This window comes from Microcaecilia unicolor, chromosome 5 (assembly GCF_901765095.1).
Source record: "Microcaecilia unicolor chromosome 5, aMicUni1.1, whole genome shotgun sequence".
NCBI classification, from domain to species: Eukaryota; Metazoa; Chordata; class Amphibia; order Gymnophiona; family Siphonopidae; genus Microcaecilia; species Microcaecilia unicolor.
In genome coordinates, this window is record NC_044035.1 from 151819580 (window position 1) to 151841986 (window position 22407).

General features: G+C 42.5%; 1 protein-coding gene across 1 annotated transcript in view; it reads left to right on the forward strand.

Annotated features, from left to right (window-relative positions):
- The first annotated feature begins 759 nt into the window (after nt 1–759).
- LOC115470349 (microsomal triglyceride transfer protein-like) overlaps nt 760–22407 on the forward strand; it is a 135418-nt gene continuing 113770 nt past the window's right edge. Inside the window, exons 1-3 of the mRNA XM_030203425.1 lie at nt 760–1045; nt 8905–9092; nt 19446–19586. Of these exons, the coding sequence (XP_030059285.1) occupies nt 931–1045; nt 8905–9092; nt 19446–19586 (444 nt within the window). The 5' untranslated portion in view covers nt 760–930. The remainder of the gene's footprint in view (nt 1046–8904; nt 9093–19445; nt 19587–22407) is intronic.

A 22407-nucleotide genomic window follows, 5' to 3' on the forward strand; every position in this document is an offset into this window, starting at 1 on the left:
AGGGCGATGGAAGTGGTGTACCCTGGGTGAAGCCACGAAAGGGGTGTATTATCTGTAGAGAATTAAAAAATAAAGTCAGTCTGCTTTTTATTATCACCATGTGCCAGCAATTCTAAAAAATTTCATGATATTACTGAAAATAATTTTGTGAAATAGAGGAGGGGATGTTAAGAAATGATCCCCTCCAGGTGTCAAATACACTAGGTAGATCACTGATATGAAAAACAAGAAATACAAAGTACACCAAGGCTTCAGAACTGATGCAATACTTTTTGGACCTAGTCCAGTTGTATTTATAAAGAATGAAGCAAAACTTCCTGACATATGGAAGAATATGGAATAGGTCAGTTTCACTCTGCAAGCATCAGATGCATGTTCAGAAAGTACTGCATCAGTGGAAGAGTATTAGTGCATGCATGTCCTTTCTAAATTTGTCAAAGCTTCACCCATCCCCAAGTCAGGGTTCCCTTGGCCAGCCGCAATGGATATGCACAAAATAAACCTGGACAGCCTGTATATACAGATTCCTACCCTGTATTTCCACCTGTGGAGATTCTGCAAACCGGACAGGTTAAGAACGTAACCAGGACAGCCTGGTTATATATATATATACACACACACACATTTTTGGATTGGTGAGCGTTCTTCCAGGGGTCCTGCGCCTTTAAATAATCCAGGGGGGCTGTGGAGGGGAGGAGGCAGCTCGGGGCTTCCTCCGCTTTCGTTTTTGCTACTTTTCTCTGTTTTTGATCCCCGAGAAATGTCCGTTTAAAAAAACCCGTCCTGTCCTGGCAGAACCTCCGCGGGCTGCTCTGTCACATCCCGTGCCCATGTTTGCTTGGCTGCAGATGTGGCTTTTCCTAATCTGTGTAATTTGGAGAAAGTACAGGATCGTAGGAACAGGCTGGCACCGGTCATTTCTCTCCCTGTATGCTTTGTTCTCTCATCCTAGTTACCAGCAGCGGCAGCAACATGTACCCGCAGGCAGCGGCTGGACACTGGACGCTGCTCCTGTCCCTGCTCCACATCATCTCGTCAGCTAAAGGTAATCCAAAGGGGGCCTGAGTTTAGACAGCAATCCTTTTGCTAACAAATTTAACTCGGCTGCCGAATGCTAATGTGCTAAATTGTTCCAGGGTTGGACTGATCACAACAACACAGGGATTACATTCAAATGTACGGATACCTGGATGATGAGAAATATGTTTCCACTGTTTGACAGGTTTAACCACCTGCAGGAGCACAGAGAAGTTCTGCTGGCTTTCTGAACTGTTGGCACATTTTAAACCTCAGTTCAGTAGAATTGAGAGGCTTATTAAATCGTGTTCATGTTGTGTACTGCAGTGTGTTTATTTTTTGGAAATGACAAGGTGGACGCGATTTTCAAACTTCCAAAACTATAGAAGGCGGTGGGACGTTTGTGATTTTCAAGGGCCTGAATAAAGTGGTAAGTGTGTTAGTCCACATTTAAAGGTAATAAATAGAAATAAATCAAAACATAGAGAAGAAAATAAGATGATACCTTTTTATTGGACTAACAATACATCTTTTGATTATCTTTCGATTGTAACCTTTCTTCAGATCGAAAATAAGCAAATGTTGACAAATATCAGAATACTAGTAAAAAAAAAAGCCCGTTTCTCACACAAATGAAAGGGGGGCTAGCAAGGTTTTCCTCGGAGTGTGTATGTTTGAGAGAGAGAGAGAGAGAGAGAGAGAGAGAGAGAGAGAGAGAGAGTGTGAGAGAGAAAGTGTGTGTGAGAGAATGAGAGAGAGAGAGATACAGAGTGTGTGTGTGTTTGTGTGAGAGTCAGAGTGTATGTGTATGTGAGAATGTGTGTGCGACAGAGAGATAGAGTGTGATAGAGAGAGTGTATGTGAGAGACAGCGAGTGAGTGTGTGTGATAGTGTCTGTGACAGAAAGAGAGTGTGTGTTATAGAGAGAGAGAGTGTGTGTGTGTGTAAAGTGAGACACACAGAGTGTGAGAGTGTGTGTATGTTTTAGAGAGAGTGTGTATGTGAGAGAGAGTGTGTGTGTGTGTGTTTGATAGAGAAAGTTTGTGTGAGACATAGAGTATGTGTCTGAGAGAATGAGTGAGAGAGAGTGAGTGTATGAGAGAGAGTGTATGTGTGTGAGAGAGAATGAGAGAGAGAGAGAGAGAGACAGAGTGTGTGTGTGTTTGTGTGAGACAGAGTGTATGTGTTTAGGAGAGTGAGAGTGTGTGTGAGACAGAGATTGTGTGTGTGTGCCAGAGAGATAGAGTTTGATAGAGAGAGTGTGTCAGGGAGAGTGTATGTGAGAGAGAGTGTGTGTGTGTGTGATAGAGTGTGTCTGTGACAGAGAGAGAGTGTGTGTGTGTGTGTGTGAGACAGTGTGTGTTATAGAGAGAAAGAGTGTGTGTGTGTAGAGTGAGACACAGAGAGAGTGTGAGAGACAGAGTGTGTATGTTTTAGAGAGAGTATGTGTTTGGTAGAGAGAGTGTGTGTGTGAGAGAGAGAGAGTGTATGTGTGACACAGAGTGTGTGTGTGTGTGTGAGAGAGAGAGAGAGAGAGAGAGAGAGAGAGAGAGAGAGAGAGACAGAGCCCCCTATCTTCAGTTGATAGAGTCTGATAAACTATATCAGAACATGACTGCAGCCTGTCGACATCTGTTCAATAGTCTTGTAAACCCTGCCAGCTGTATCGGGACGTTAGCGGTGAGTTGTCTTGCTTGATCAGCGGTTGCCCGATGTATTTTGAGCGGCACAGTATTTGGAACGTCAACGGATAGTTGTGGAGCGAGTTGCTGCCTCACGGCCTTTCTCAGTTTGACTTAGCGCTCATTATCACTTACGGGCTCCGAGTTCAATGCCCCCCTCCTTCCCTCCCTCCCTCTCCTCCCCTCCGAGTTCCAGGCCCCCCTCCCTCCCTCTCCTCCCCTCCAAGTTCTAGGCCCCCCTTCCCTCCGCGTTCCATGCCCCCCTGTCTTCGGAGTTCCAGACCCCCGCGCCTCCCTCCCTCTCTCTCTCAGCGGCAGCCCAACCTGCGTTGGCTGCCCTCCTCTCGCAGTCCTGCGCCTGCCCCTTGCCTTCCTGTGTGCTGGCTGTAATTTAAAAGTTCTTACCTCGGTGTATGCTGGCAGCAGTTTAAGTCGAGCAAGCACGGTGCTTCAGCCTACCTTCCCTTCTGGCATTCCTGCTCGACTTACTTGAAGGGAAGGGGGGCCTAGAACTCGAAGGGGAGGAGAGGGAGGGAGGGGGGCATGGACCTCGGATGGAAGGGGGGCCTGGAACAATGATTCTTAAATTGATCTTATTCAAAATAGTTGCATACATATCGCAGCTTTTTCATCAGGACGAAACATTTCGTCACTAATGAAGAAACCTGTTTTTCCATGGTTAGATCACTATCAATAATTTCATGATATTAAGGATTTAATGATACTACATATGGGATACTTTCAAATAAATTAAAAATCTGTCAAATAAGTAAAAAAAAAATCTTTTGTCCTCCACTTTTTAAGGCACTGCATGTACAAGTGAAACAGCTTTAGACTTTTTACAGATGGCAGTCCATTATTTCTAATAATCTTTTACTGTTGCTTTCAATAGTGCTTGCTATTGTTTTGGGTGTACTTGTGACTCCGCCTACTGTCAGCAAGCTCTGCTTACAGGCTTCCACCCACATAATGGGCTAGATAGTCTTGTACCATCTCCTGTTCTCAATCTGGCATCCTTGATCTAGCTCAAGGAGGTTGGATGAACAGGAGATAGGGTGTTCCTATCTAGTCCATTATACGGCTGAAGCCAGTAGGTGAAGCTTGCCGGCAGTAGGTGGAATTTCAGTTCACCCAAAACAATAGCAAATGCTATTGAAAACAATAGCAAAAGAATATTAAAAAATAAATGTGTGGTCCATCTGTAAAAAGTCTAAAGCTGTTCGAGTTGGATAGGCAGTGCCTTAAAAGATGGAAGACAAAAAAATTGTTTTTTTTTACTTATATGACAGTTTTTTAATTAATTTAAAAGCTTCCCATATGTAGATGTAAATATGAAATAAACATTGAATAACACTAAGGGGGTCTTTTACTAAGGCACACTGGTGTTTTTAGCACACGCTAAATGCTAAGGACGCCAATGTATTCCTATGGGCATCTTCAGCGTTTAGCCTGCGCCTATTTTTAATGCACACTAAAAACGCCAGTGCGCCTAGGTAGAAGACCCCCTAAAACAGCTTAAAAAATTATTGTCGCTGGTAGAAACAGCAGTTATAAACTCTATATTTTGTGTTCATTTTTCTACCTTGTTCTATACAATACAGATGGCCAAATTTCAGTGAGGATATCCTGTTTCCTGCTGGGTTCATATTAACTGTTGTAATTTGCCTTGGGAAGCATGGTGTAATAAAGATTATGAAATATATTAAAATTAAATGGAACTAGAATTAAACTCTCCTTTCATTGGGGCACAGAGAATCACATCTTCATCTGTTTTGTAGAAGTTTACCTTTTAGATACACAAATGGATTTATCTGTTCTGAACATGTTTCAGAGGCAAATAGTTTCATAAGTCAAAATAAAAATAAATATTTTGTTTCATGCAGATCTCATTTGTTTAAACATAATTAAATGGGCTATAAGCCCCTAATACAGTCCATTGATTTTCTTATATTTTGTTCTTGTGAATACTACAGGCACCTACATGGTTAGCGTATGCTAATGTTTAGCACACGCTAAAAATATTAGCGCATCTCTAACATGGCTTAGTAAACAGGGCCCTAAATATTTTGTTTCACACAGGTATCTTTTATTTAAACATAACTAAATTGGCTACAGTCCTCTAATACAGTCCATTGGTTTTCTTATATTTTGTTCTTGTGATGACTGATACTGTGTCAAAACTGAAAACTCTTATCTCTATCTGGTCGATAATAAAAAGAGCTCATTGTAAACACTATCCACCCTAAAAGGTTGTTTTGTGGCTGTACATGAGGAATTGTGATATTGAATAAATAAGTGTATTTTTGTGTCCCTAGTCACGCATCCAAAGTTTATATAATTCTTTCAAGAAATCCAGTTAATCATTTAACTTATTAATGGAACATAACCACAGAGGTATGGTATGGTTGCATTTTCAATATGGTAGTACTAGGATCCAGCTAAGGAACAGGCTATTTTGAGTTAGTCTTCCCTGTGCCATCACCATCCAGCTAGATAGGCAGTGTCTTAAAATGTGAAGGATAAAGGATTTTAAAAAAAGTCATTTATATCCCACCTTATCCCAAGCAAACTTGGGTTCAATGTGGCTTACATTTGAAAATACAGTGAGACAGAATAATAGAATTCAGTTATTCATGGGTGCTAGTAGATTGATATGTCTGAAACATTTAACAAAGTTGATATTAGCATATATACTCAACTGGGCATTTAAAAGTCTGACCAACAACTTCAACAGAGTACATCCAAAACTTAATTTTTATTTTCTCATTTCCATTTTCCAAAATTCCATACTGCAGATGTACAGATCAGCAGGACCCAAAGCAGTCCAAAACAAATAAAGTCAGAAACAACTCAGTTTATACCAAATTGTTTCACCACCCTTAGGATTCACCTTTGGGTTTAAAAAGCAATACTATGTGCATGTAAGGTCTGGATAAACAAATTAAAACAAAGTTTAAAGCAAGTGCCCTTAATATGTAATACTTGGTAGCAATAATGAAACAGTGATGGAATATTCACATAGCAAGCAACCCGAGCCAACAGATTTATTTTCCATTGAACATAATTAACTTTGTATGAACTTGGCTGCTAATAGTGTCCTGAAATGGACAATGTTGGCATATTTAGACTGACTTTGGACTTCTGCATGAGGCAGCACTGCCCTCATTATTCAATATCTGTATTTTAAATAGTGGTAATAAAAAAATTCAAGTGCATTTTTATAATATACCACTGCAATTCACAAAACAAAAGGAACAAGTTCCCACATGCCATCTTTTTCTTTTGATCTAAGCAAAGAAAAAAAAAAGATTTTAAATGCTCCCAGGTTTCAACATAATGAGATAATGAGATAAGGTCAAAAAGACAAAGAAAAATGGGATAGCTTAACTGGATATTAGATTTTTAACTTGTATTGATTTATTATGTAGTTTATCTTGATTGCTGTGCTTTCCTGTCATGAATGGAATTCCTATGTCTGTTTATTTGTATATACCAATTTTTTTATATATATGTAAACCGTTCTGTTTTGCAGATGCAATAAGATACGGTATATAAATTAACATAAATAAAAAAAAATAAAAATAAAATAAGTTAATTAATTAATAAATTGAAACTCTGAATACATAGCATTCATCAAATTTGACAGCTGACACGCCCACTTCTGGGTTTCAGCCAATCAGAAGCAAGGACACACCCAAGCCATGCATTCACACTGCCTGCCCCTTTTGGTGATATCACTGCCCAAACCACACCCATTCCCCACCCCTTGGACAATGTCACTGAACATGATGTCTTGACCCTGCCGAAGCTGGGGATAACTTGGGAGTGGGAGAGTCGCCCAAAGGCGGTTGGGACCTAGTTGGTGGGAGGAGGGTGCTATTGTAGAACACATGACTAGATGCAGGCAGACCTGAGCTGTGCTGGGGATAGACCCTCTAAGTGGCCGCGGGGTTAGCCAGGTGAGTGGCTAGGCATTTCGTGACAACCAGATTGAGCTATTTTTGCACAAAATCAAACTTCCAGAATTGGCACAGCTGTTCAAGGATCTAGAAATGGGAATAACTAGTGATGTAATGAAATTTGCTGATGACACAAAGTTATTCAAAGTTGTTAAATCACAAGAGGATTGTGAAAAATTGCAAGAGGACCTTACAAGGATGTTATAATGCCCTTGTATCGCTCTATGGTGCGACCGTACCTCAAATACTGTGTGCAATTCTGGTCACTGCATCTCAAAAAAGATATAGTGGAATTAGAAAAGGTACAAAGAAGGGCGACGAAATGATAAAGGGGATGAGAAAAGTCTAAAGCGGCTAGGGATCTTTAGCTTGGAGAAAAGAAGGCTGAGGGGAAATATGATAGAAGTCTATAAAATACTGAGTGGAGTGGAATAGGTAGATGTGAATCGCTTGTTTACTGTTTCCAAAAATACTTGGACGAGGGGACACACAATGAAGCTACTAAGTAGTAAATTTTTATGGTTACACGTTAATCACTGTTAACACCACGACTAACATGTTAATTATTAATCGCGATTAAATCGATTAATTTACGCATCTCTCCCTCCCATGGACCGCTGGCGGCTCTCTCACCCCTCTCTTTCCTGCCCAATTTACCTTCAGCTTTAATCTAATCTCCTTGAGTCTTTTCCCTGCAGCATACGGAAAAGCTGTCTGTAGCCTACTTGGGCCTTCCCTCTGACCCATCTCACCCCCTTCTGATGCAGTTTCCTGTTTGGGATGGGTCAGAGAGAAGGCCTGGTTCCATATGGCCACCGCTGCTGCAGGGCCGAAGACTTAAGGAGGTTAGATTAAAGCAGAAGGTAAATTGGGTGGGAAAGGGAGAGGAGAGAGAGCCACGGACGGTCCATGGGAGAGTAGGGATAGATGTGGAAAGTCAATTATTAAGTGCAATTAAATTTTAAAGTTGTGATTAATAATTAACTTGTTAATAGCGGCGTTAATCGTGATTAACATGCAGCCATAAAATTTACTACTTAGTAGCTTCATTGCATGCCCCCTAGACCTAGTATTTTTAGTCCCAGTCACTTTAGGTCCCATATTTATCAGTCACCTGTGTGAAACCGTGTTAAAGGCTTTGATAAATCCAGTACACCACATCTTATGCCCCTCCCGTGCCCAACTATTTGGTCACCCAGTCAAAGAAATCAATCAGATTTGTCTGACAAGACCTACCTCTAGTGAAACCATGCTGCCTCGGGTCCTGCAGTTCATTTGATTCGAGAAACCTCACAGTCTTCTGCTTTAGAAGCGTTTCCATTAGTTTACTCACCACTGAGGTTAGACTGACAGGTCTGTAATTCCCAACCTCCTCCTTACTTCCACTCTTGTGTAGAGGGACCACTCCAGATTCTAAAGAAGCATTGAAGAGATTGGACAATGGAGTCCCCAGAACTTCTGTGAATTACTGAGTACCCTCAGATGTATTCCATCAGGCCCCATTGCTTTGTCTATTTTTAGTTTAGCTAGCTCCTCATGAACACAGTCTTCTAAGAATCGGTCCCCGTCTACCATCCATCCATCCCCATTAGCATTTGTTTTCTGCAGTTTTTCTCCCAGCTTTTCATCTGTGAACATAGAGCAGAACTAAATGTTAAGCAGTTCAGCTTTATCCTTATCAGCTTCTACATATTCCTCCCCTTCACCCTTGAGCCTCACAATGCCATTTTGGCACTTCCTCCTATCACTTACATATTAAAAAAAAATCTTGTCCCCCAATTTAACCATATTGGCTATCTTTGCTTTCCTGACAGCTTCTCCAGCTACTCTTAGCTTCTTCAGGTATATTTGTCTTCCTCTTTCTGAGCTGTCTTGTAATTTATGAAGGCTAATTTTTTTCCCCTTACCTTTTCAGCTTTAGCTCTCACACCACACCACCAAGTCACATCATTTTAAAATTTACACTCCAGCCCATCCATATCTATTCAGTCACGATCAGGGCACAGACCATAGAAGTCTGCCCTGCACTGGTTTTATTCTCCAAATTTTGTCAAAGTACACAAGGAACAAGGGGAGGCAAATTCTTCTGAAAAGTTTCTGTTGAATTCCCCTTATGATAAAATTTTAAAAAATTAGTTTTAAAGAACAAAGAATTTCATGTGGAAGTAGTTTTCTGTGATCAAGCATTTACAGTGGAAAATTGTACATGCAGTATAACCTAGGTTTTTTTTGTCTTCACTTTGCAGGACATGTGGACTTCCCGTTCTTTTCACCGGGTATTCTGTACCAGTACCACTACATGCTGGATGTCCAAGCAAAGCATCTCTCGCAGCTGTCTGTGCCAGAGAGCAGACTGACGGCAGAGGCCACTGTCCAGACACATCTCCTATGGAGAAACAACAGCCACCCTGGGGAGCAGCTGGTGCATGTCCAGGTGTGTTTATCCACCAGAGTCAGGAAAGCAAGCAAAAGTGGAAGAGGGTCCTCTTTTAACACAAAGACCAAAACTGAATTAAAGCTACAGTGCAGAGAGAGAGAGAGAGAGAGAGAGAGAAAAAAAATCTTTCAAAATAAAGGGGCCTTTTACTAAGCTGCATTACCCAGCGTGGGTCTTTCCCACACGCTGAGGCTGCTTACTGACACCTGTTTTCTAGGTGGTAAGGGCTCACATGCTAGCCATTTGCTAATTGGTTAGTGTGTGGTGATCTAGCTGAGCTAACCAATTAGTGCAGTACACACCTACTTTCCGCCCCCCCAGTCATGCCCCCAGCGCTAAAAAATCAAATCTATTTTTTAGAGCTTGGGAAGTGTGTGCCAATCCCAAAACTATGACGGGGTGCCTGACACCACCCCACAGCAGAGGGTTTTAACCTGCAGTTAGCACACGTTAGTGCTGACTGCAGTTCAGTAAAAGGACCGCAAAATAAATAATATAGCTAAATAAATTCTGTGACAATGGACCATCAAATGTGGAAATTATATGTACGTATAACCCGTGCGTTTTCTCTAGCGAAAAAGGTGCCGGTACTCAAATGCCAGACCACCCTTCAGGGATGGGGTGATCACTGAGAGATCCACCCCACAATAGCCAAGCCCTCTGCAACTTGTCACAGAATCTATGACAAGGCAGAATTGGTGTGCAGAGACTTAGCTCTTTCATTAAAACTTGGGGGCCATGGGTCAATTTTAGCAGACAATGGAAAAGGTGCCGGTACTCAGTACCCCCAAGTACCCCCTCAAAAAAAGCCACAAGTATAACCAATTCAAGCTTCTGGTTACAACTAGTTCACCACAGTTCTTGTCAACATCAGTCTACTGAAATTCAAAAGTGCATATGCAACTTACAAAAGAATTATAAAAAATATTCTTTGTGCACATATATCAAAGCCAAACAACAACAACAAAAGATTTAAGGATTGGACATAACAGCCTGCAAGCACAACTTGTGCTCCCAGCTTTAACATCCTGAAAAGTTCTTGAAAGGGGAAAGAAAAATGTATGCAAGCAAATTTCTTTCCTATAGAAAGCCTGGTCTTGGAATTTAACAGTGGAGGCTAAAAGCAGATGATGAACTTTGCATAAGTTATTCCTTGCATAGAATTTCCTATGAATTTTAACTTCCTGCAATGTCTTGAATACAAAGGTTGGGCAGAAAATACATCCTTTGTAAGTTGCACAAGGACCTAAGGGGCCCTTTTGCTGAAGGGAGTTAAGCCCTAATGTGCCCTTAGTCTGCATGGAAATGCATTCTGCAAAACACATTAAAACATTTTGCAGCAATTTTGCCTTTTCTGCATGATAAGCACGCATTAATGAATTAAAAAAAATTTTGGGGGGAGGGGGCATGCCATGGACAGGAAACGTCATATAAGCTGGACAAATTCAACTTATATCTGTGCGGGGACCATTATATAACAATGCTTAATAAACCTTCCCAAGCACAAATTCACTAATGTAAAACTATTTTGTATTTTTTTAAGGATCTTTCAGAATTAATGCGACTGGACTGCTTATTAAACAATTTTTCAGGCAGTCAAGTGCAGATCGTCATTTATCCTATATGGTATTTTTTTTTACGTGATGAATATTTTTTAGTGATATATTGTCAGTGCAGTAACATTTTCCAAATAAATCTTTTTTAAAATGTCCTTTTTTTAAAGAATTGAAACATCAAGTAGAACTGACTTCAGCATTGCAAAATATATTAAATCACTTAACTGGCAGCAGTGAAATATGGACCAGGAACCTCAGCCGACATGGCCAGGTTTCGAATTTTCGAAACTTCGTCAGGGCAGAGGTTCTCTGGAAAGGACAACAAACCAATTACATACTGTTCTCAGCGTGCATACATCCTAATAGCAATCTTCTGTATTAAATACATGTAAGAGATCCTTCAAAACTTACATATCTCAAACAAGCTTCGTCCTTCTTAATGACAAAAAAATGTCTGTGGCGTTTTGCGAGAACGCCCGCATTTAAATATATGTCGGCTGATCAATGAAGCACAGCAACTGATAGGTGGATTAATCTAAAACTTGAACCAATCAGACCAAGGGTCCATCGAGCCCAGCATCCTATGCACGACAGCGGCCAATCCAGGCCAAGGGCACCTGGCAAGCTTCCCAAACGTACAAACATTCTATACATGTTATTCCTGGAATTGTGGCTTTTTCCCAAGTCCATTTAGTAGCGGTTTATGGACTTGTCCTTTAGGAAACCGTCTAACCCCTTTTTAAACTCTGCCAAGCTAACCGCCTTCACCACGTTCTCTAGCAACGAATTTCAGAGTTTAATTACGCATTTCTCCAATTTGTTTTTAATTTACTACACTGTAGTTTCATCGCATGCCCCCTAGTCCTAGTATTTTTGGAAAGCATGAACAGACGCTTCACATCCACCTGTTCCATTCCACTCATTATTTTATATACCTCTATTATGTCTCCCCTCAGCCATCTCTTCTCCAAGAAAAGCCCTAGCCTCTTTAGTCTTTCTTCATAGGGAAGTCGCCCCATCCCCGCTATCATTTTAGTTGCCCTTCGCTGCACCTTTTCCAGTTCCACTATATCTTTCTTGAGATGTGGCGACCAGAATTGAACACAGTACTCAAGGTGCGGTCGCACCATGGAGTGATACAACAGCATTATAACATCCTCACACCTGTTTTCCATACCTTTCCTAATAATACCCAACATTCTACTTGCTTTCCGAGCTGCAGCAGCACACTGAGCAGAAGGTTTCAGTGTATTATCAACGACGACACCCAGATCCCTTTCTTGGTCTGTAACGCTTAACGTGGAACCTTGCATGACGTAGCTATAATTCGGGTTCTTTTTTCCTACATGCATCACCTTTCACTTGCTCACATTAAACGTCATCTGCCATCTAGCTGCCCAGTCTCCCAGTCTCGTAAGGTCCTTCTGTAATTTTTCACAATCCTGTCGCGAGTTAACGACTTTGAATAACTTTGTGTCATCAGTAAATTTAATTACCTCGCTAGTTACTCCCATCTCAAAATCATTTATAAATATATTAAAAAGCAGCGGTCCTAGCACAGACCCCTGAGGAACCCACTAACTACCCTTCTCCATTGTGAATACTGCTCATTTAACCCCACTCTCTGTTTCCTATCCTTCAACCTGTTTTTAATCCACAATAGGACTTTTCCTCCTATCCCACGACCCTCCAATTTCCTCTGTAGCCTTTCATGAGGTACCTTGTCAAACGCCATTTGAAAATCCAGATACACAATATCAACCGGCTCCCCTTTGTCCACATATTTGTTTACTCCTTCAAAGAATTGAAGTAAATTGGTCAGGCAAGATTTCCCCACACAAAAGCCGTGCTGACTCGGTCTCAGTAATCCATGTCCTTGGATGTGCTCTATAATTTTGTTTTTAATAATAGCCTCTACCATTTTCCCCGGCACCGACGTCAGACTCACTGGTCTGTAATTTCCCGGATCTCCCCTGGAACCTTTTTAAAAAATGGGCGTTACATTGGCCGCCCTCCAATCTTCCGGTACCACGCTCGATTTTAAGGATAAATTGCATATCACTAGCAGTAGCTCCGCAAGCTCATTTTTCAGTTCTATCAGTACTCTAGGATGAATACCATCCGGTCCAGGAGATTTGCTACTGTTCAATTTGCCGAACTGCCCCATTACATCCTCCAGGTTTACCGTGAAGTCAGTAAGTTTCTCCGACTCGTCCGTTTGAAATATCATTTCCGACACCGGTATCCCACCCAAATCTTCCTCGGTGAAGACCGAAGCAAAGAATTCATTCAATCTCTCCGCTACGTCTTTGTCTTCCTTGATCGCCCCTTTTACCCCTCGGTCATACAGCTGCCCAACCGATTCTTTTGCCGGCTTCCTGCTTTTTTTTTTTTTAATCATTTATTTATAATTTTTTCATTTTACAAGGATCTCTTGCAAAACAGTAAAACAGAGATGATTGTACATTAAAACAATATTAGAAGAAAAAAACAATCTCAACAAGATAAATGGATTTTATACAATCTTTCTCTTTCTTAGACCACAAAATAAATAGGGAGAGTGAAACAAGACAAGGAGATCAATTTAAGCAACAGCAAACAAAGAAAACATGGTATTAACCCGATTATCCTCAGTTATTATTTATCTAAATCATTATTCCACATTGATCATCTGGTTGGTTTCTTCAAGACCATAACGGTGCATAGTCCATCAATTTCATTGGAAACATACTTATTGTCCAATATTAGTGAAAGTAATACACCTGATTTCATTTTTTTTCCCTTTTAAAACCAGAAATTGTTTAACAATACAAACCCTTGAATCTCCAATCCAATTCCCGCTGATTAAAGTAATCCCAGTTTCACAGGCTTCACTCCTTTTGAATTAATAGATTAAGAGGAATCATTTCAGAGGAAAAAAAAACATTAGGAGTCATACCCGGAACTCTGGGAAAACAACAATCTCAATATTAATCATCTGCAACAATATTCATTTTGTTTAAATTTTTTCTGGTCTTTTATCATTTTCAAATCTTAACCGTTTCCTACTTCAGTAGAACTTCATTTGCTGTATATTCTCAAAGGATTCGATTAGATTATCCATGTGGCTCATTAACAAGACTATATCTGAAGCAAAGTCATTCTCTACTGCCGTCAGGTCCTGGAGCACCCTCCAGATGACATTCAATGCAACCTCCACGGGAGCCAAAAACTCCAAGCTGATAACTCTTAAGGGTTTAGGAGTAGCACCGCCGACACGGGTTCAGCTGTAAACGACTTCCGTTTCAGCATACACTCCTGACTCACTCCTCCACTCCTTTGGGCATGGTGGTTAAATGATTTTTGAGCGATGAAGTTGTTTCCAGGTCCAAGAGCATCGACGCTCCTTCATCGGCGCTAATCAAAGGACTCATCAACTCAGTCATCTATGGGCAGCTCGTCACACAGCGGTCCCACACTTGCTGCACAGGGGACAAAACGCTGGTCATCGGCGGCTGACCCCCCCATTGTCCCCTTCCTCTGTTAAGGCAACTGCAATGCAGAGAGGAAATTTCAAGTGAACAAAAACTGAACTTCAGAGGACAGCTGGGCCGTTGAGTGTACGAGCTTCAGGTCACCATCTTTCCCCTCTCCCTAATTTGGGACACTCTTTGTCTGGTTTCTCCTCAGAGGCCTGTCTGATATGGGTAACCCTTCAGCATAGCCCTCTGAGTCATTGAAACACGGAAGCCCCTCCACCACTTACAAGGTGGTGTCCCTTCGGAGGGGCGGCTTTCTGCTTTTAATATACCGAAAACAATTTTTACTATGTTTTTTTGCCTCTAATGCTATCTTTTTTTTGTAATCCCTCTTGGCCTTCTTTATCTGCGCCTTGCATTTGCTTTGACACTCCTTATGTTGCTTCTTGTTATTTTCAAACGGTCCCTTCTTCCATTTTCTGAAGGCATTTCTTTTACCCCTAATAGCAGTGGCGTCATGAGGGCAGCTGACACCCAGGGCGGGTCGCCGCTGCGCACCCCCCACCGGGTGCAGCGCGACGCACCCTCCCCCCTCCGTAGCGCAACCCCCCCCCCCGCGAGAACATACCTGGAAGGCGGTGAGGGGCGGGCGGGAGGGCCAATCCACAGAGTGTACGCCGCTGGGGGGTGTCGGCGCCTCGCTGGTTCCTTGCTCTCTCTGCCCTGGAACAGGAAGTAACCTGTTCCAGGGCAGAGAGAGCAAGGAACCAGCGAGGCGCCGACACCCCCCAGCGGCATGCACCCGGGGCAGACCGCCCCACCGCCCCCCCTTCTTACGCCACTGCCTAATAGCTTCCTTCACCTCACTTTTCAGCCAGGCCTGCTGTCTTTTGGAGTTCCGACTTTCTTTTCTAATTAGTGGAATATGTTTGGCCTGGGCCTCCAGGATGGTATTTTTGAACAGCGTCCATGCCTGTTGTATAGTTTTTACTCTCTCAGTTGTCCCCCTAAGTTTTTTTCCACCGTTCTCATTTTATCATTGTCTCTTTTTTTAAAGTTAAACACTAACGTGTTTGACTTCCTGTGTATAGGCAAGCGCTCTGGTGCCACCTACTCCTTCCAGCTTCCATGACTTGCTGGTTATTTGCATAATAATAGGCGGTGGGGGCAGCAGTGCCTGAATGGAGTTCCTCTCTGTCTTCTGCCTGTCTGCATTGTAGTGGCAGCATGGTGACCTGCTGTTTGTACAGTGTGAGGAGAGGGGGAGGAAGGGAATAGGAGAAAATGCAAAGAAGGAAGAATGAATGAAAGCAATGAGGAAGAGAAACGCATGAAGATCGGAGAGAAGGAAGAGAAGTAGACAGGGGAAGGAGGAGGGGAGAAGGAAAGTGAAAATAGTGGTGGGGAGGAAGAGGATAAAGGACTGTAATCTGGATTTTCAGTTATACTTGATAAACCAGAGATTGCCTTATTTTTCCCTTGGTACACTTTCCAGCTTATAATCGAAAGAGAAAAACGCCTATATTGCGACCCAAATCGGGAGATGGGCGTCTTTCTCCCGTGGGCGCCCAAATCGGTATAATCAAAAGCCGATTTTGGGCGTTTCCAACTGCAATCCGTCGCAGAAACGGGTAAAGTTGATGGGGGCGTGTTGGAGGTGTGGCGAAGGTGGAATTGGGGCGTGGTTATCGGCCGAGGAGAGATGGGCGTCTTTAGCTGATAATTGAAAAAAAAGCCGTTTTTACCACGATTTTGGGTCACTTTTTTTGGACCCTTTTTTTTCACGAACAGGTCCCAACTGACCAGATGACCACTGGAGGGAATCGGGGATGACCTCCCCGGACTCCCTCTGTGGTCACTAACCCCCTCCCACCAAAAAAACCCCACTTTACAAACTTTTTTTCCAGCCTCTATGCCAGCCTCAAATGCCGTACCCACCTCTATGACAGCAGAATGTGTTCTATCCTCTGACAGCCTTTCCCTGGTTCTGATGTGGCTCTCGGGTGAGTGTGACACCTTTTCAGTTAAGGGCACTGCAGAGTCACATCAGCAATGCATTGTGGTGGGTGTAGGGTATTGGGCTCCGTGATTCCAGTAGCTTGTGGCAAATGCTCACGATGTTGGTAGTTGGTAGGCTCTACTCCCATGGTGCTTTTCCCCCTGCTTACTGTAGAGTGTGCCCTTTTTTGTTTCCGGTAGTCCATGAGGTAGTGGCCATTATTGTAAGCCAGTTTTAGATCCCTTTCTTTCACGTGTTAGCCACGTTACAGAACTTAGTTCTTACCTTGAATGTAGCTGAAAGAGGGCATTGTACAGCATTCTGCCAGCTCTGACCTACTGCTCATCTCAGTACCAGGGAGGCTCGTTGTCAGTGGGGCACAACCTCTGATCTGCAGTTAACTGTGAGTAAGCGTGCTTATTCCAATAAAGGACGTTTTCGGAGAGATTAGTCTTCAGGTGTCAACTGCTGTGCCAATGTTATATCTGCTCATATCTAGCAGATTGCCAAGACCTGTCGTTTCTTTCTTTACAACATCCGTAAAATCCGCCCCTTTCTTTCCGAGCACTCTACCAAAACCCTCATCCACACCCTTGTCACCTCTCGTTTAGACTACTGCAATCTGCTTTTTGCTGGCCTCCCACTTAGTCACCTCTCCCCTCTCCAGTCGGTTCAAAACTCTGCTGCCCGCCTCATCTTCCGCCAGGGTCGCTTTACTCATACTACCCCTCTCCTCAAGACCCTTCACTGGCTCCCTATCCGTTTTCGCATCCTGTTCAAACTTCTTCTACTAACCTATAAATGTACTCACTCTGCTGCTCCCCAGTATCTCTCCACACTCGTCCTTCCCTACACCCCTTCCCATGCACTCCGCTCCATGGATAAATCCTTCTTATCTGTTCCCTTCTCCACTACTGCCAACTCCAGACTTCGCGCCTTCTGTCTCGCTGCACCCTACGCCTGGAATAAACTTCCTGAGCCCCTACGTCTTGCCCCATCCTTGGCCACCTTTAAATCTAGACTGAAAGCCCACCTCTTTAACATTGCTTTTGACTCGTAATCACTTGTAACCACTCGCCTCCACCTACCCTCCTCTCTTCCTTCCCGTTCACATTAATTGATTTGATTTGCTTACTTTATTTATTTTTTGTCTATTAGATTGTAAGCTGTTTGAGCAGGGACTGTCTTTCTTCTATGTTTGTGCAGCGCTGCGTATGCCTTGTAGCGCTATAGAAATGCTAAATAGTAGTAGTAGTATATAGCAGCAACAAGTCCTAGAGGCCTGTCTCTGGAGCACTTTTAGTGGGTACCGCAGTGCACTTCAGCCAGGCGGACCCAGGCCCATCCCCCCTACCTGTAACACTTGTACTGGTAAATGGGAGGCCTCCAAAACCCACTGTACCCACATGTAGGTGCCCCCTTCACCCCTAAGAGCTATGGTAGTGTTGTACATTTGTGGGTAGTGGGTTTTGGGGGAGGGGGGTTGGGTGCTCAGCACCCGTGGTAAGGGAGCTATGCATGTGGGAGCGTTGTCTGAAGTCCACCGCACTGACCTCTAGGGTGCCCAGTTGGTGTCCTGGCATGTCAGGGGGGCGAGTGTACTACGAATCGTGGCCCCTCCCATGACCAAATGGCTCGGATTAGGACGTTTTTGAGCTGGGCGTTTTTAGTTTCCATTATCGCTAAAAAAAACAAACGCCCAGCTGAAAAATGTCCATTTTTTCAAAAATACGGTCTGTCCCATCTCTTCACGTACCCGTTTTCGGACATAGACGCCCATGGAGATAGGCGTTCGCGTTCGATTATGCCCCTCTTTACGTGCAAGTGGGTTGTCTTTCTGCATTTTTCATTTTCATTACATATATTGATGTATGGCACTGCCCAATGCACCAGACAATGCAGACTCAATTTCCTTCCAGTCCCCATCATCCCTTCCTCCTTTCTGCCCCCCCCCCCCCCTGCAAACCCCAGCGAATGTAAACTTCTTCTGGCTAGTGCAGTTGGCTGTAAAATGTCCTACTTTGATTATACTACAAGCCTCTTCCAGAAGAAGTGCACAGTTGGAGGACAAATCCCTGGTCTGCCTCTGTAACTGGGCAATCTTAATGATCACAATGGGTATATTTTTAAAATTCTTCTTTGTTTGTAAGCTGTCCAGCAGTCCAAATGCACAACTTTCCACCTTTGAGTTGGCTGCATGCATGGTTCTTCCCTGTGTTGTGAAACATGTTAGAATCCAGATGGGATGAATAGGGCTAGACAAGATCAAATTATTTAAATAATCATTAAGAGGCAGAAAAGGTCCCACTCTGGATCCCTATGTGCATAATCTGTTGTCTTTCCTGGGAGCAGAAATTTGTAACAACCTCAATTTTTTATTTTTTATTTATTTGTTGCATTTGTATCCCACATTTCCCCACCTTTTTGTAGGCTCAATGTGTCTTACATGGTACCGTAATCGGCGCTAACCGATTTCGGTATGAAGAAATACAAGTTGCAATTAATATCAAGGTGATATTATGGTAGAGTGAGATACATGTATGGTAAAGACAATTGGGGAAAACTTAGAGAGGGAAAGGAAGAGTTAGGATATGTCCGTTACGTTCTTTGGTTAAGTTGTGTCGCAGATGTCCAGGTTTTTTATGTTGGGTCGGTGGGGTATGCCCTTCTGAACAGTTCTGTTTTTAGTACTTTCTGGAAATTCATGTGGTCGAGTGTGGTTTTTACTACTTTTGGTAGTGTGTTCCACAATTGTGCGCTCAGGTAGGAAAAGTTGGAAGCATAAGTGGATTTTTATTTGAGTCTTTTTGCTGCTTGGGTAATGGAGGTTTAGGTATGATCTTGCTGATTTTATGGTGTTTCTGGGTGGTAGGTCAATGAGGTCTGTCATGTATCCCGGTGTCTCTCCGTAGATGATTTTGCGATACATTCCTTAATTGGAAGCCAGTGCAGTTTTTCTCGGAGTGGTTTGGCGCTGTCAAAACGTGTTTTTCCATATATAAGCTGTGGTGCTGTGTTAACCTCAAAATATCTCAAACGTTGATCCTGGTTACACAGCATATTGCAACCTGTTATTCTGTGGTGCCTTGGAAGAAAGGAAGAGTATACAGTTGTGCACTGACATCACTGTTTCCTCAGTATTTACATTGCCATGAGAATTCCTGTTGTTCTATTTTTTTCATAGCAAAAGGTTCTTGAGTTAGTTATCTAATAACTTGTTCTAACTGGTCTGGAATTATTCAGGGAGTGGCACCCTTCCCAAGTCCGCATTCCCATTATTTATCCATCTGAGCAGCCTTTTCACAACAGAATACAAGTCATTTGTTTGTCATTTCAGATGCTGGACTTTAAAATCCGCCAATCGCCTAATGTAAAAAATGAAGCTACCTCGATGCATTGGTCTTCTGAGGATGTCCTGGGCAAGGAGAATGCCACCAATCTGATGCTTCCATTTCTCTTCCACTGGAACTCTGGGAAGGTACCATCTTTGTATTTTTGTATAAATGTTTCAGTGGAAAAACCGTTCTTGGCTGCACCTGCATTACTGAGATTCTGGCAACGTGGACGTGTTGTACATGTGAATGTTCTATGCATTCTACTACTACTACTACTACTACTACTACTACTACTACTACTACTACTACTACTACTACTACTACTACTACTACTACTACTACTACTACTACTACTACTACTACTACTACTACTACTACTACTACTACTACTACTACTACTACTACTACTCACTTTTATAGTGCTACAAGAGTGGAGGAGTGGCCTAGTGGTTAGGGTGGTGGACTTTGGTCCTGAGGAACTGAGTTCGATTCCCACTTCAGGCACAGGCAGCTCCTTGTGATTTTGGGCAAGTCACTTAACCCTCCATTGCCCCATGTAAGCCGCATTGAGCCTGCCATGAGTGGGAAAGCACGGGGTACAAATGTAACAAAAAAAAATACAAGGCATACGCAGCGCTGTACACCATACACATAAAGACAGTCCCTGCTCAAAGAGCTTACAATCTAAATAAGACAGGTAACAGACAGAACAACTAAGAGGCAGGGGAATTAAAGAGGAGGGGATAAAGGTACAGGCAAGTGAGCAGTGGTTAGGACTCAAAAGCAGCATCAAAGAGGTGGGCTTTCAGCTTGGACTTAAAAACGGCCAAAGATGGGGCTAGACGTACATGCTCGGGAAGTCTGTTCCAGGCGGTGGTACATTCTGATCAAGATTCTGCTTGGTCTTGGGAGGCCCTTAGTCTTAGATATAATATTTTCATTATGGGCACAGAGGGAACATATGATAACCAGGGGCCTAAAATACTAAAGGTGCTCATTTTCAAAGCAGAAAAGGCAGAAAAAACATGCCCAGCACTGCAGTTGCTCTAAATAGCAAGGTTCAAATTGCAATCCACCAAAATAACCAATGTGGGGACTAACAGCTATATAACTTCATTCAGTGTCCCAAACATCCAGATCTTTATATCAAATATCTTATGACTGCAATAGACTAACCAGTATATTTATTATTTTATTTGGGGATCATCAGATCTAACCGCAGCACAACTCATATGAACAATTTTGTTCTTTCTTAAGAAAATGATTGTGGTGCAAATCTTCATAAGATCTTCCTTTTCTAAATTTTTCTTTGCTTTTCTTATCTTAGTTTTAAATTTCATATTCCATAATAGTCCATTCTATTCACAGTTGTAAAAAGTGAACCACATGCATTTAGCACAATTTATCTTAATATGGCGGCAGCTTTAACCGCAGGAGAACCTCCACCGACGTGGGCAGGTTTCGCAATACACTTCCTCAAGGAAGAGGCTCTCATATCATGATTTATGCGGGCGCACTAGAATCATGATATGAGAGCCTCTTCCTTGAGGAAGCGTATTGCGAAACTTGGCCACGTTGGTGGAGGTTCTCCTGCGGTTAAAGCTGCCGCCATATTAAGATAAATTGTGCTAAATGCATGTGGTTCACTTTTTACAACTGTGAATAGAATGGACTATTATGGAATATGAAATTTAAAACTAAAATAAGAAAAACAAAGAAAAATTTAGAAAAGGGAGATTTTATGAAGATTTGCACCACAATCATTTTCTTAAGAAAGAACAAAATTGTTCATATGAGTTGTGCTGCGGTTAGATCTGATGATCCCCAAATAAAATAATAAATATACTGGTTAGTCTATTGCAGTCATAAGATACTAAATAGCAAGGTGGCATGTTATGGGCAAGACTAGGGAAGGCAGAAAAAGCAGGATGTCCAAGTCTTAGATTTAGGATGTCCTAAGGTAGACCTGTTTTAATCACATCCAGGATTTAAAAAAAAAAAAAAAAAAAAAAAAAGGTGTTCTGACTGAGCAGCTGACCACTACAGGGATTAAGACATGACCCCTCATTAATTCCCCAGTGATCACTGTTCCCCTCCCACTCCCCTGAAAGTGAAACTGGAAAGGAATTCCAGGCACTATAATAGCTACAGGTTTTACAGACATTCTGAGGAAAACAGGAAGTAAGTGTGAGCTGTAGCCTAGTGGTTAGTTCCAGAGGCTTAGCTAGGTGAGGCACCAGGGGAGTGACTGCTGTCCAAAATGGACTGCCGCTTGCACCTATTTTTCAGGCGTCCATTGTGCCTATGCAGTGCGCATATGCGTCTACGTAGTCTGTTCTCTGCTCCCCCTGGTGTCACAACCTGCCTATGCTTCTGGTTAGTGTACTGGACTTTGAGCCCAGGGACCTGGGTTCAAATTCAATTTTAGTTCTTTTGTTTGTTTTTAATTGTGTGCCTTCCAGAAATAGAAAAATACCCAGTGTACCTAAATATATAAGCCACCTGCAAACCTGAAGGCTATTGAAGTGATGTATATCCAAGTACAGTAGTTATTTTTCTGTTCCTGGAGGGCTCACATTTACAAAATAAACGAGTTAAAGTGGGATATGAACCCAGATCTCTCTGTTCAAAGTCAGCTGCACTAACCTGACTACCCCTCTGCCCTGCCTGGATATCTGTGCAACTATTTTTCTCAAAATGATGCCAGATAGACGTCCCTATCCTAGGGTTTTTGCCATTTATTTATTTGTTTGTTTGTTTGTTGCATTTGTACCCCACAATTTCCCACCTCTTTGCAGGCTCAATGTGGCTTACATAGTACCGGGAGGTGTTAGCCACCTCCGGTGATGAAACAAATACAGAGTGATGTTGTTACAGAACATTAGAGAATCAAGAGAAGAAGAGTGATATATTGTTCATTGCAGGTTATGGCTTCGTTGTGTTGCTGAGTTCAGTTACTTAAGT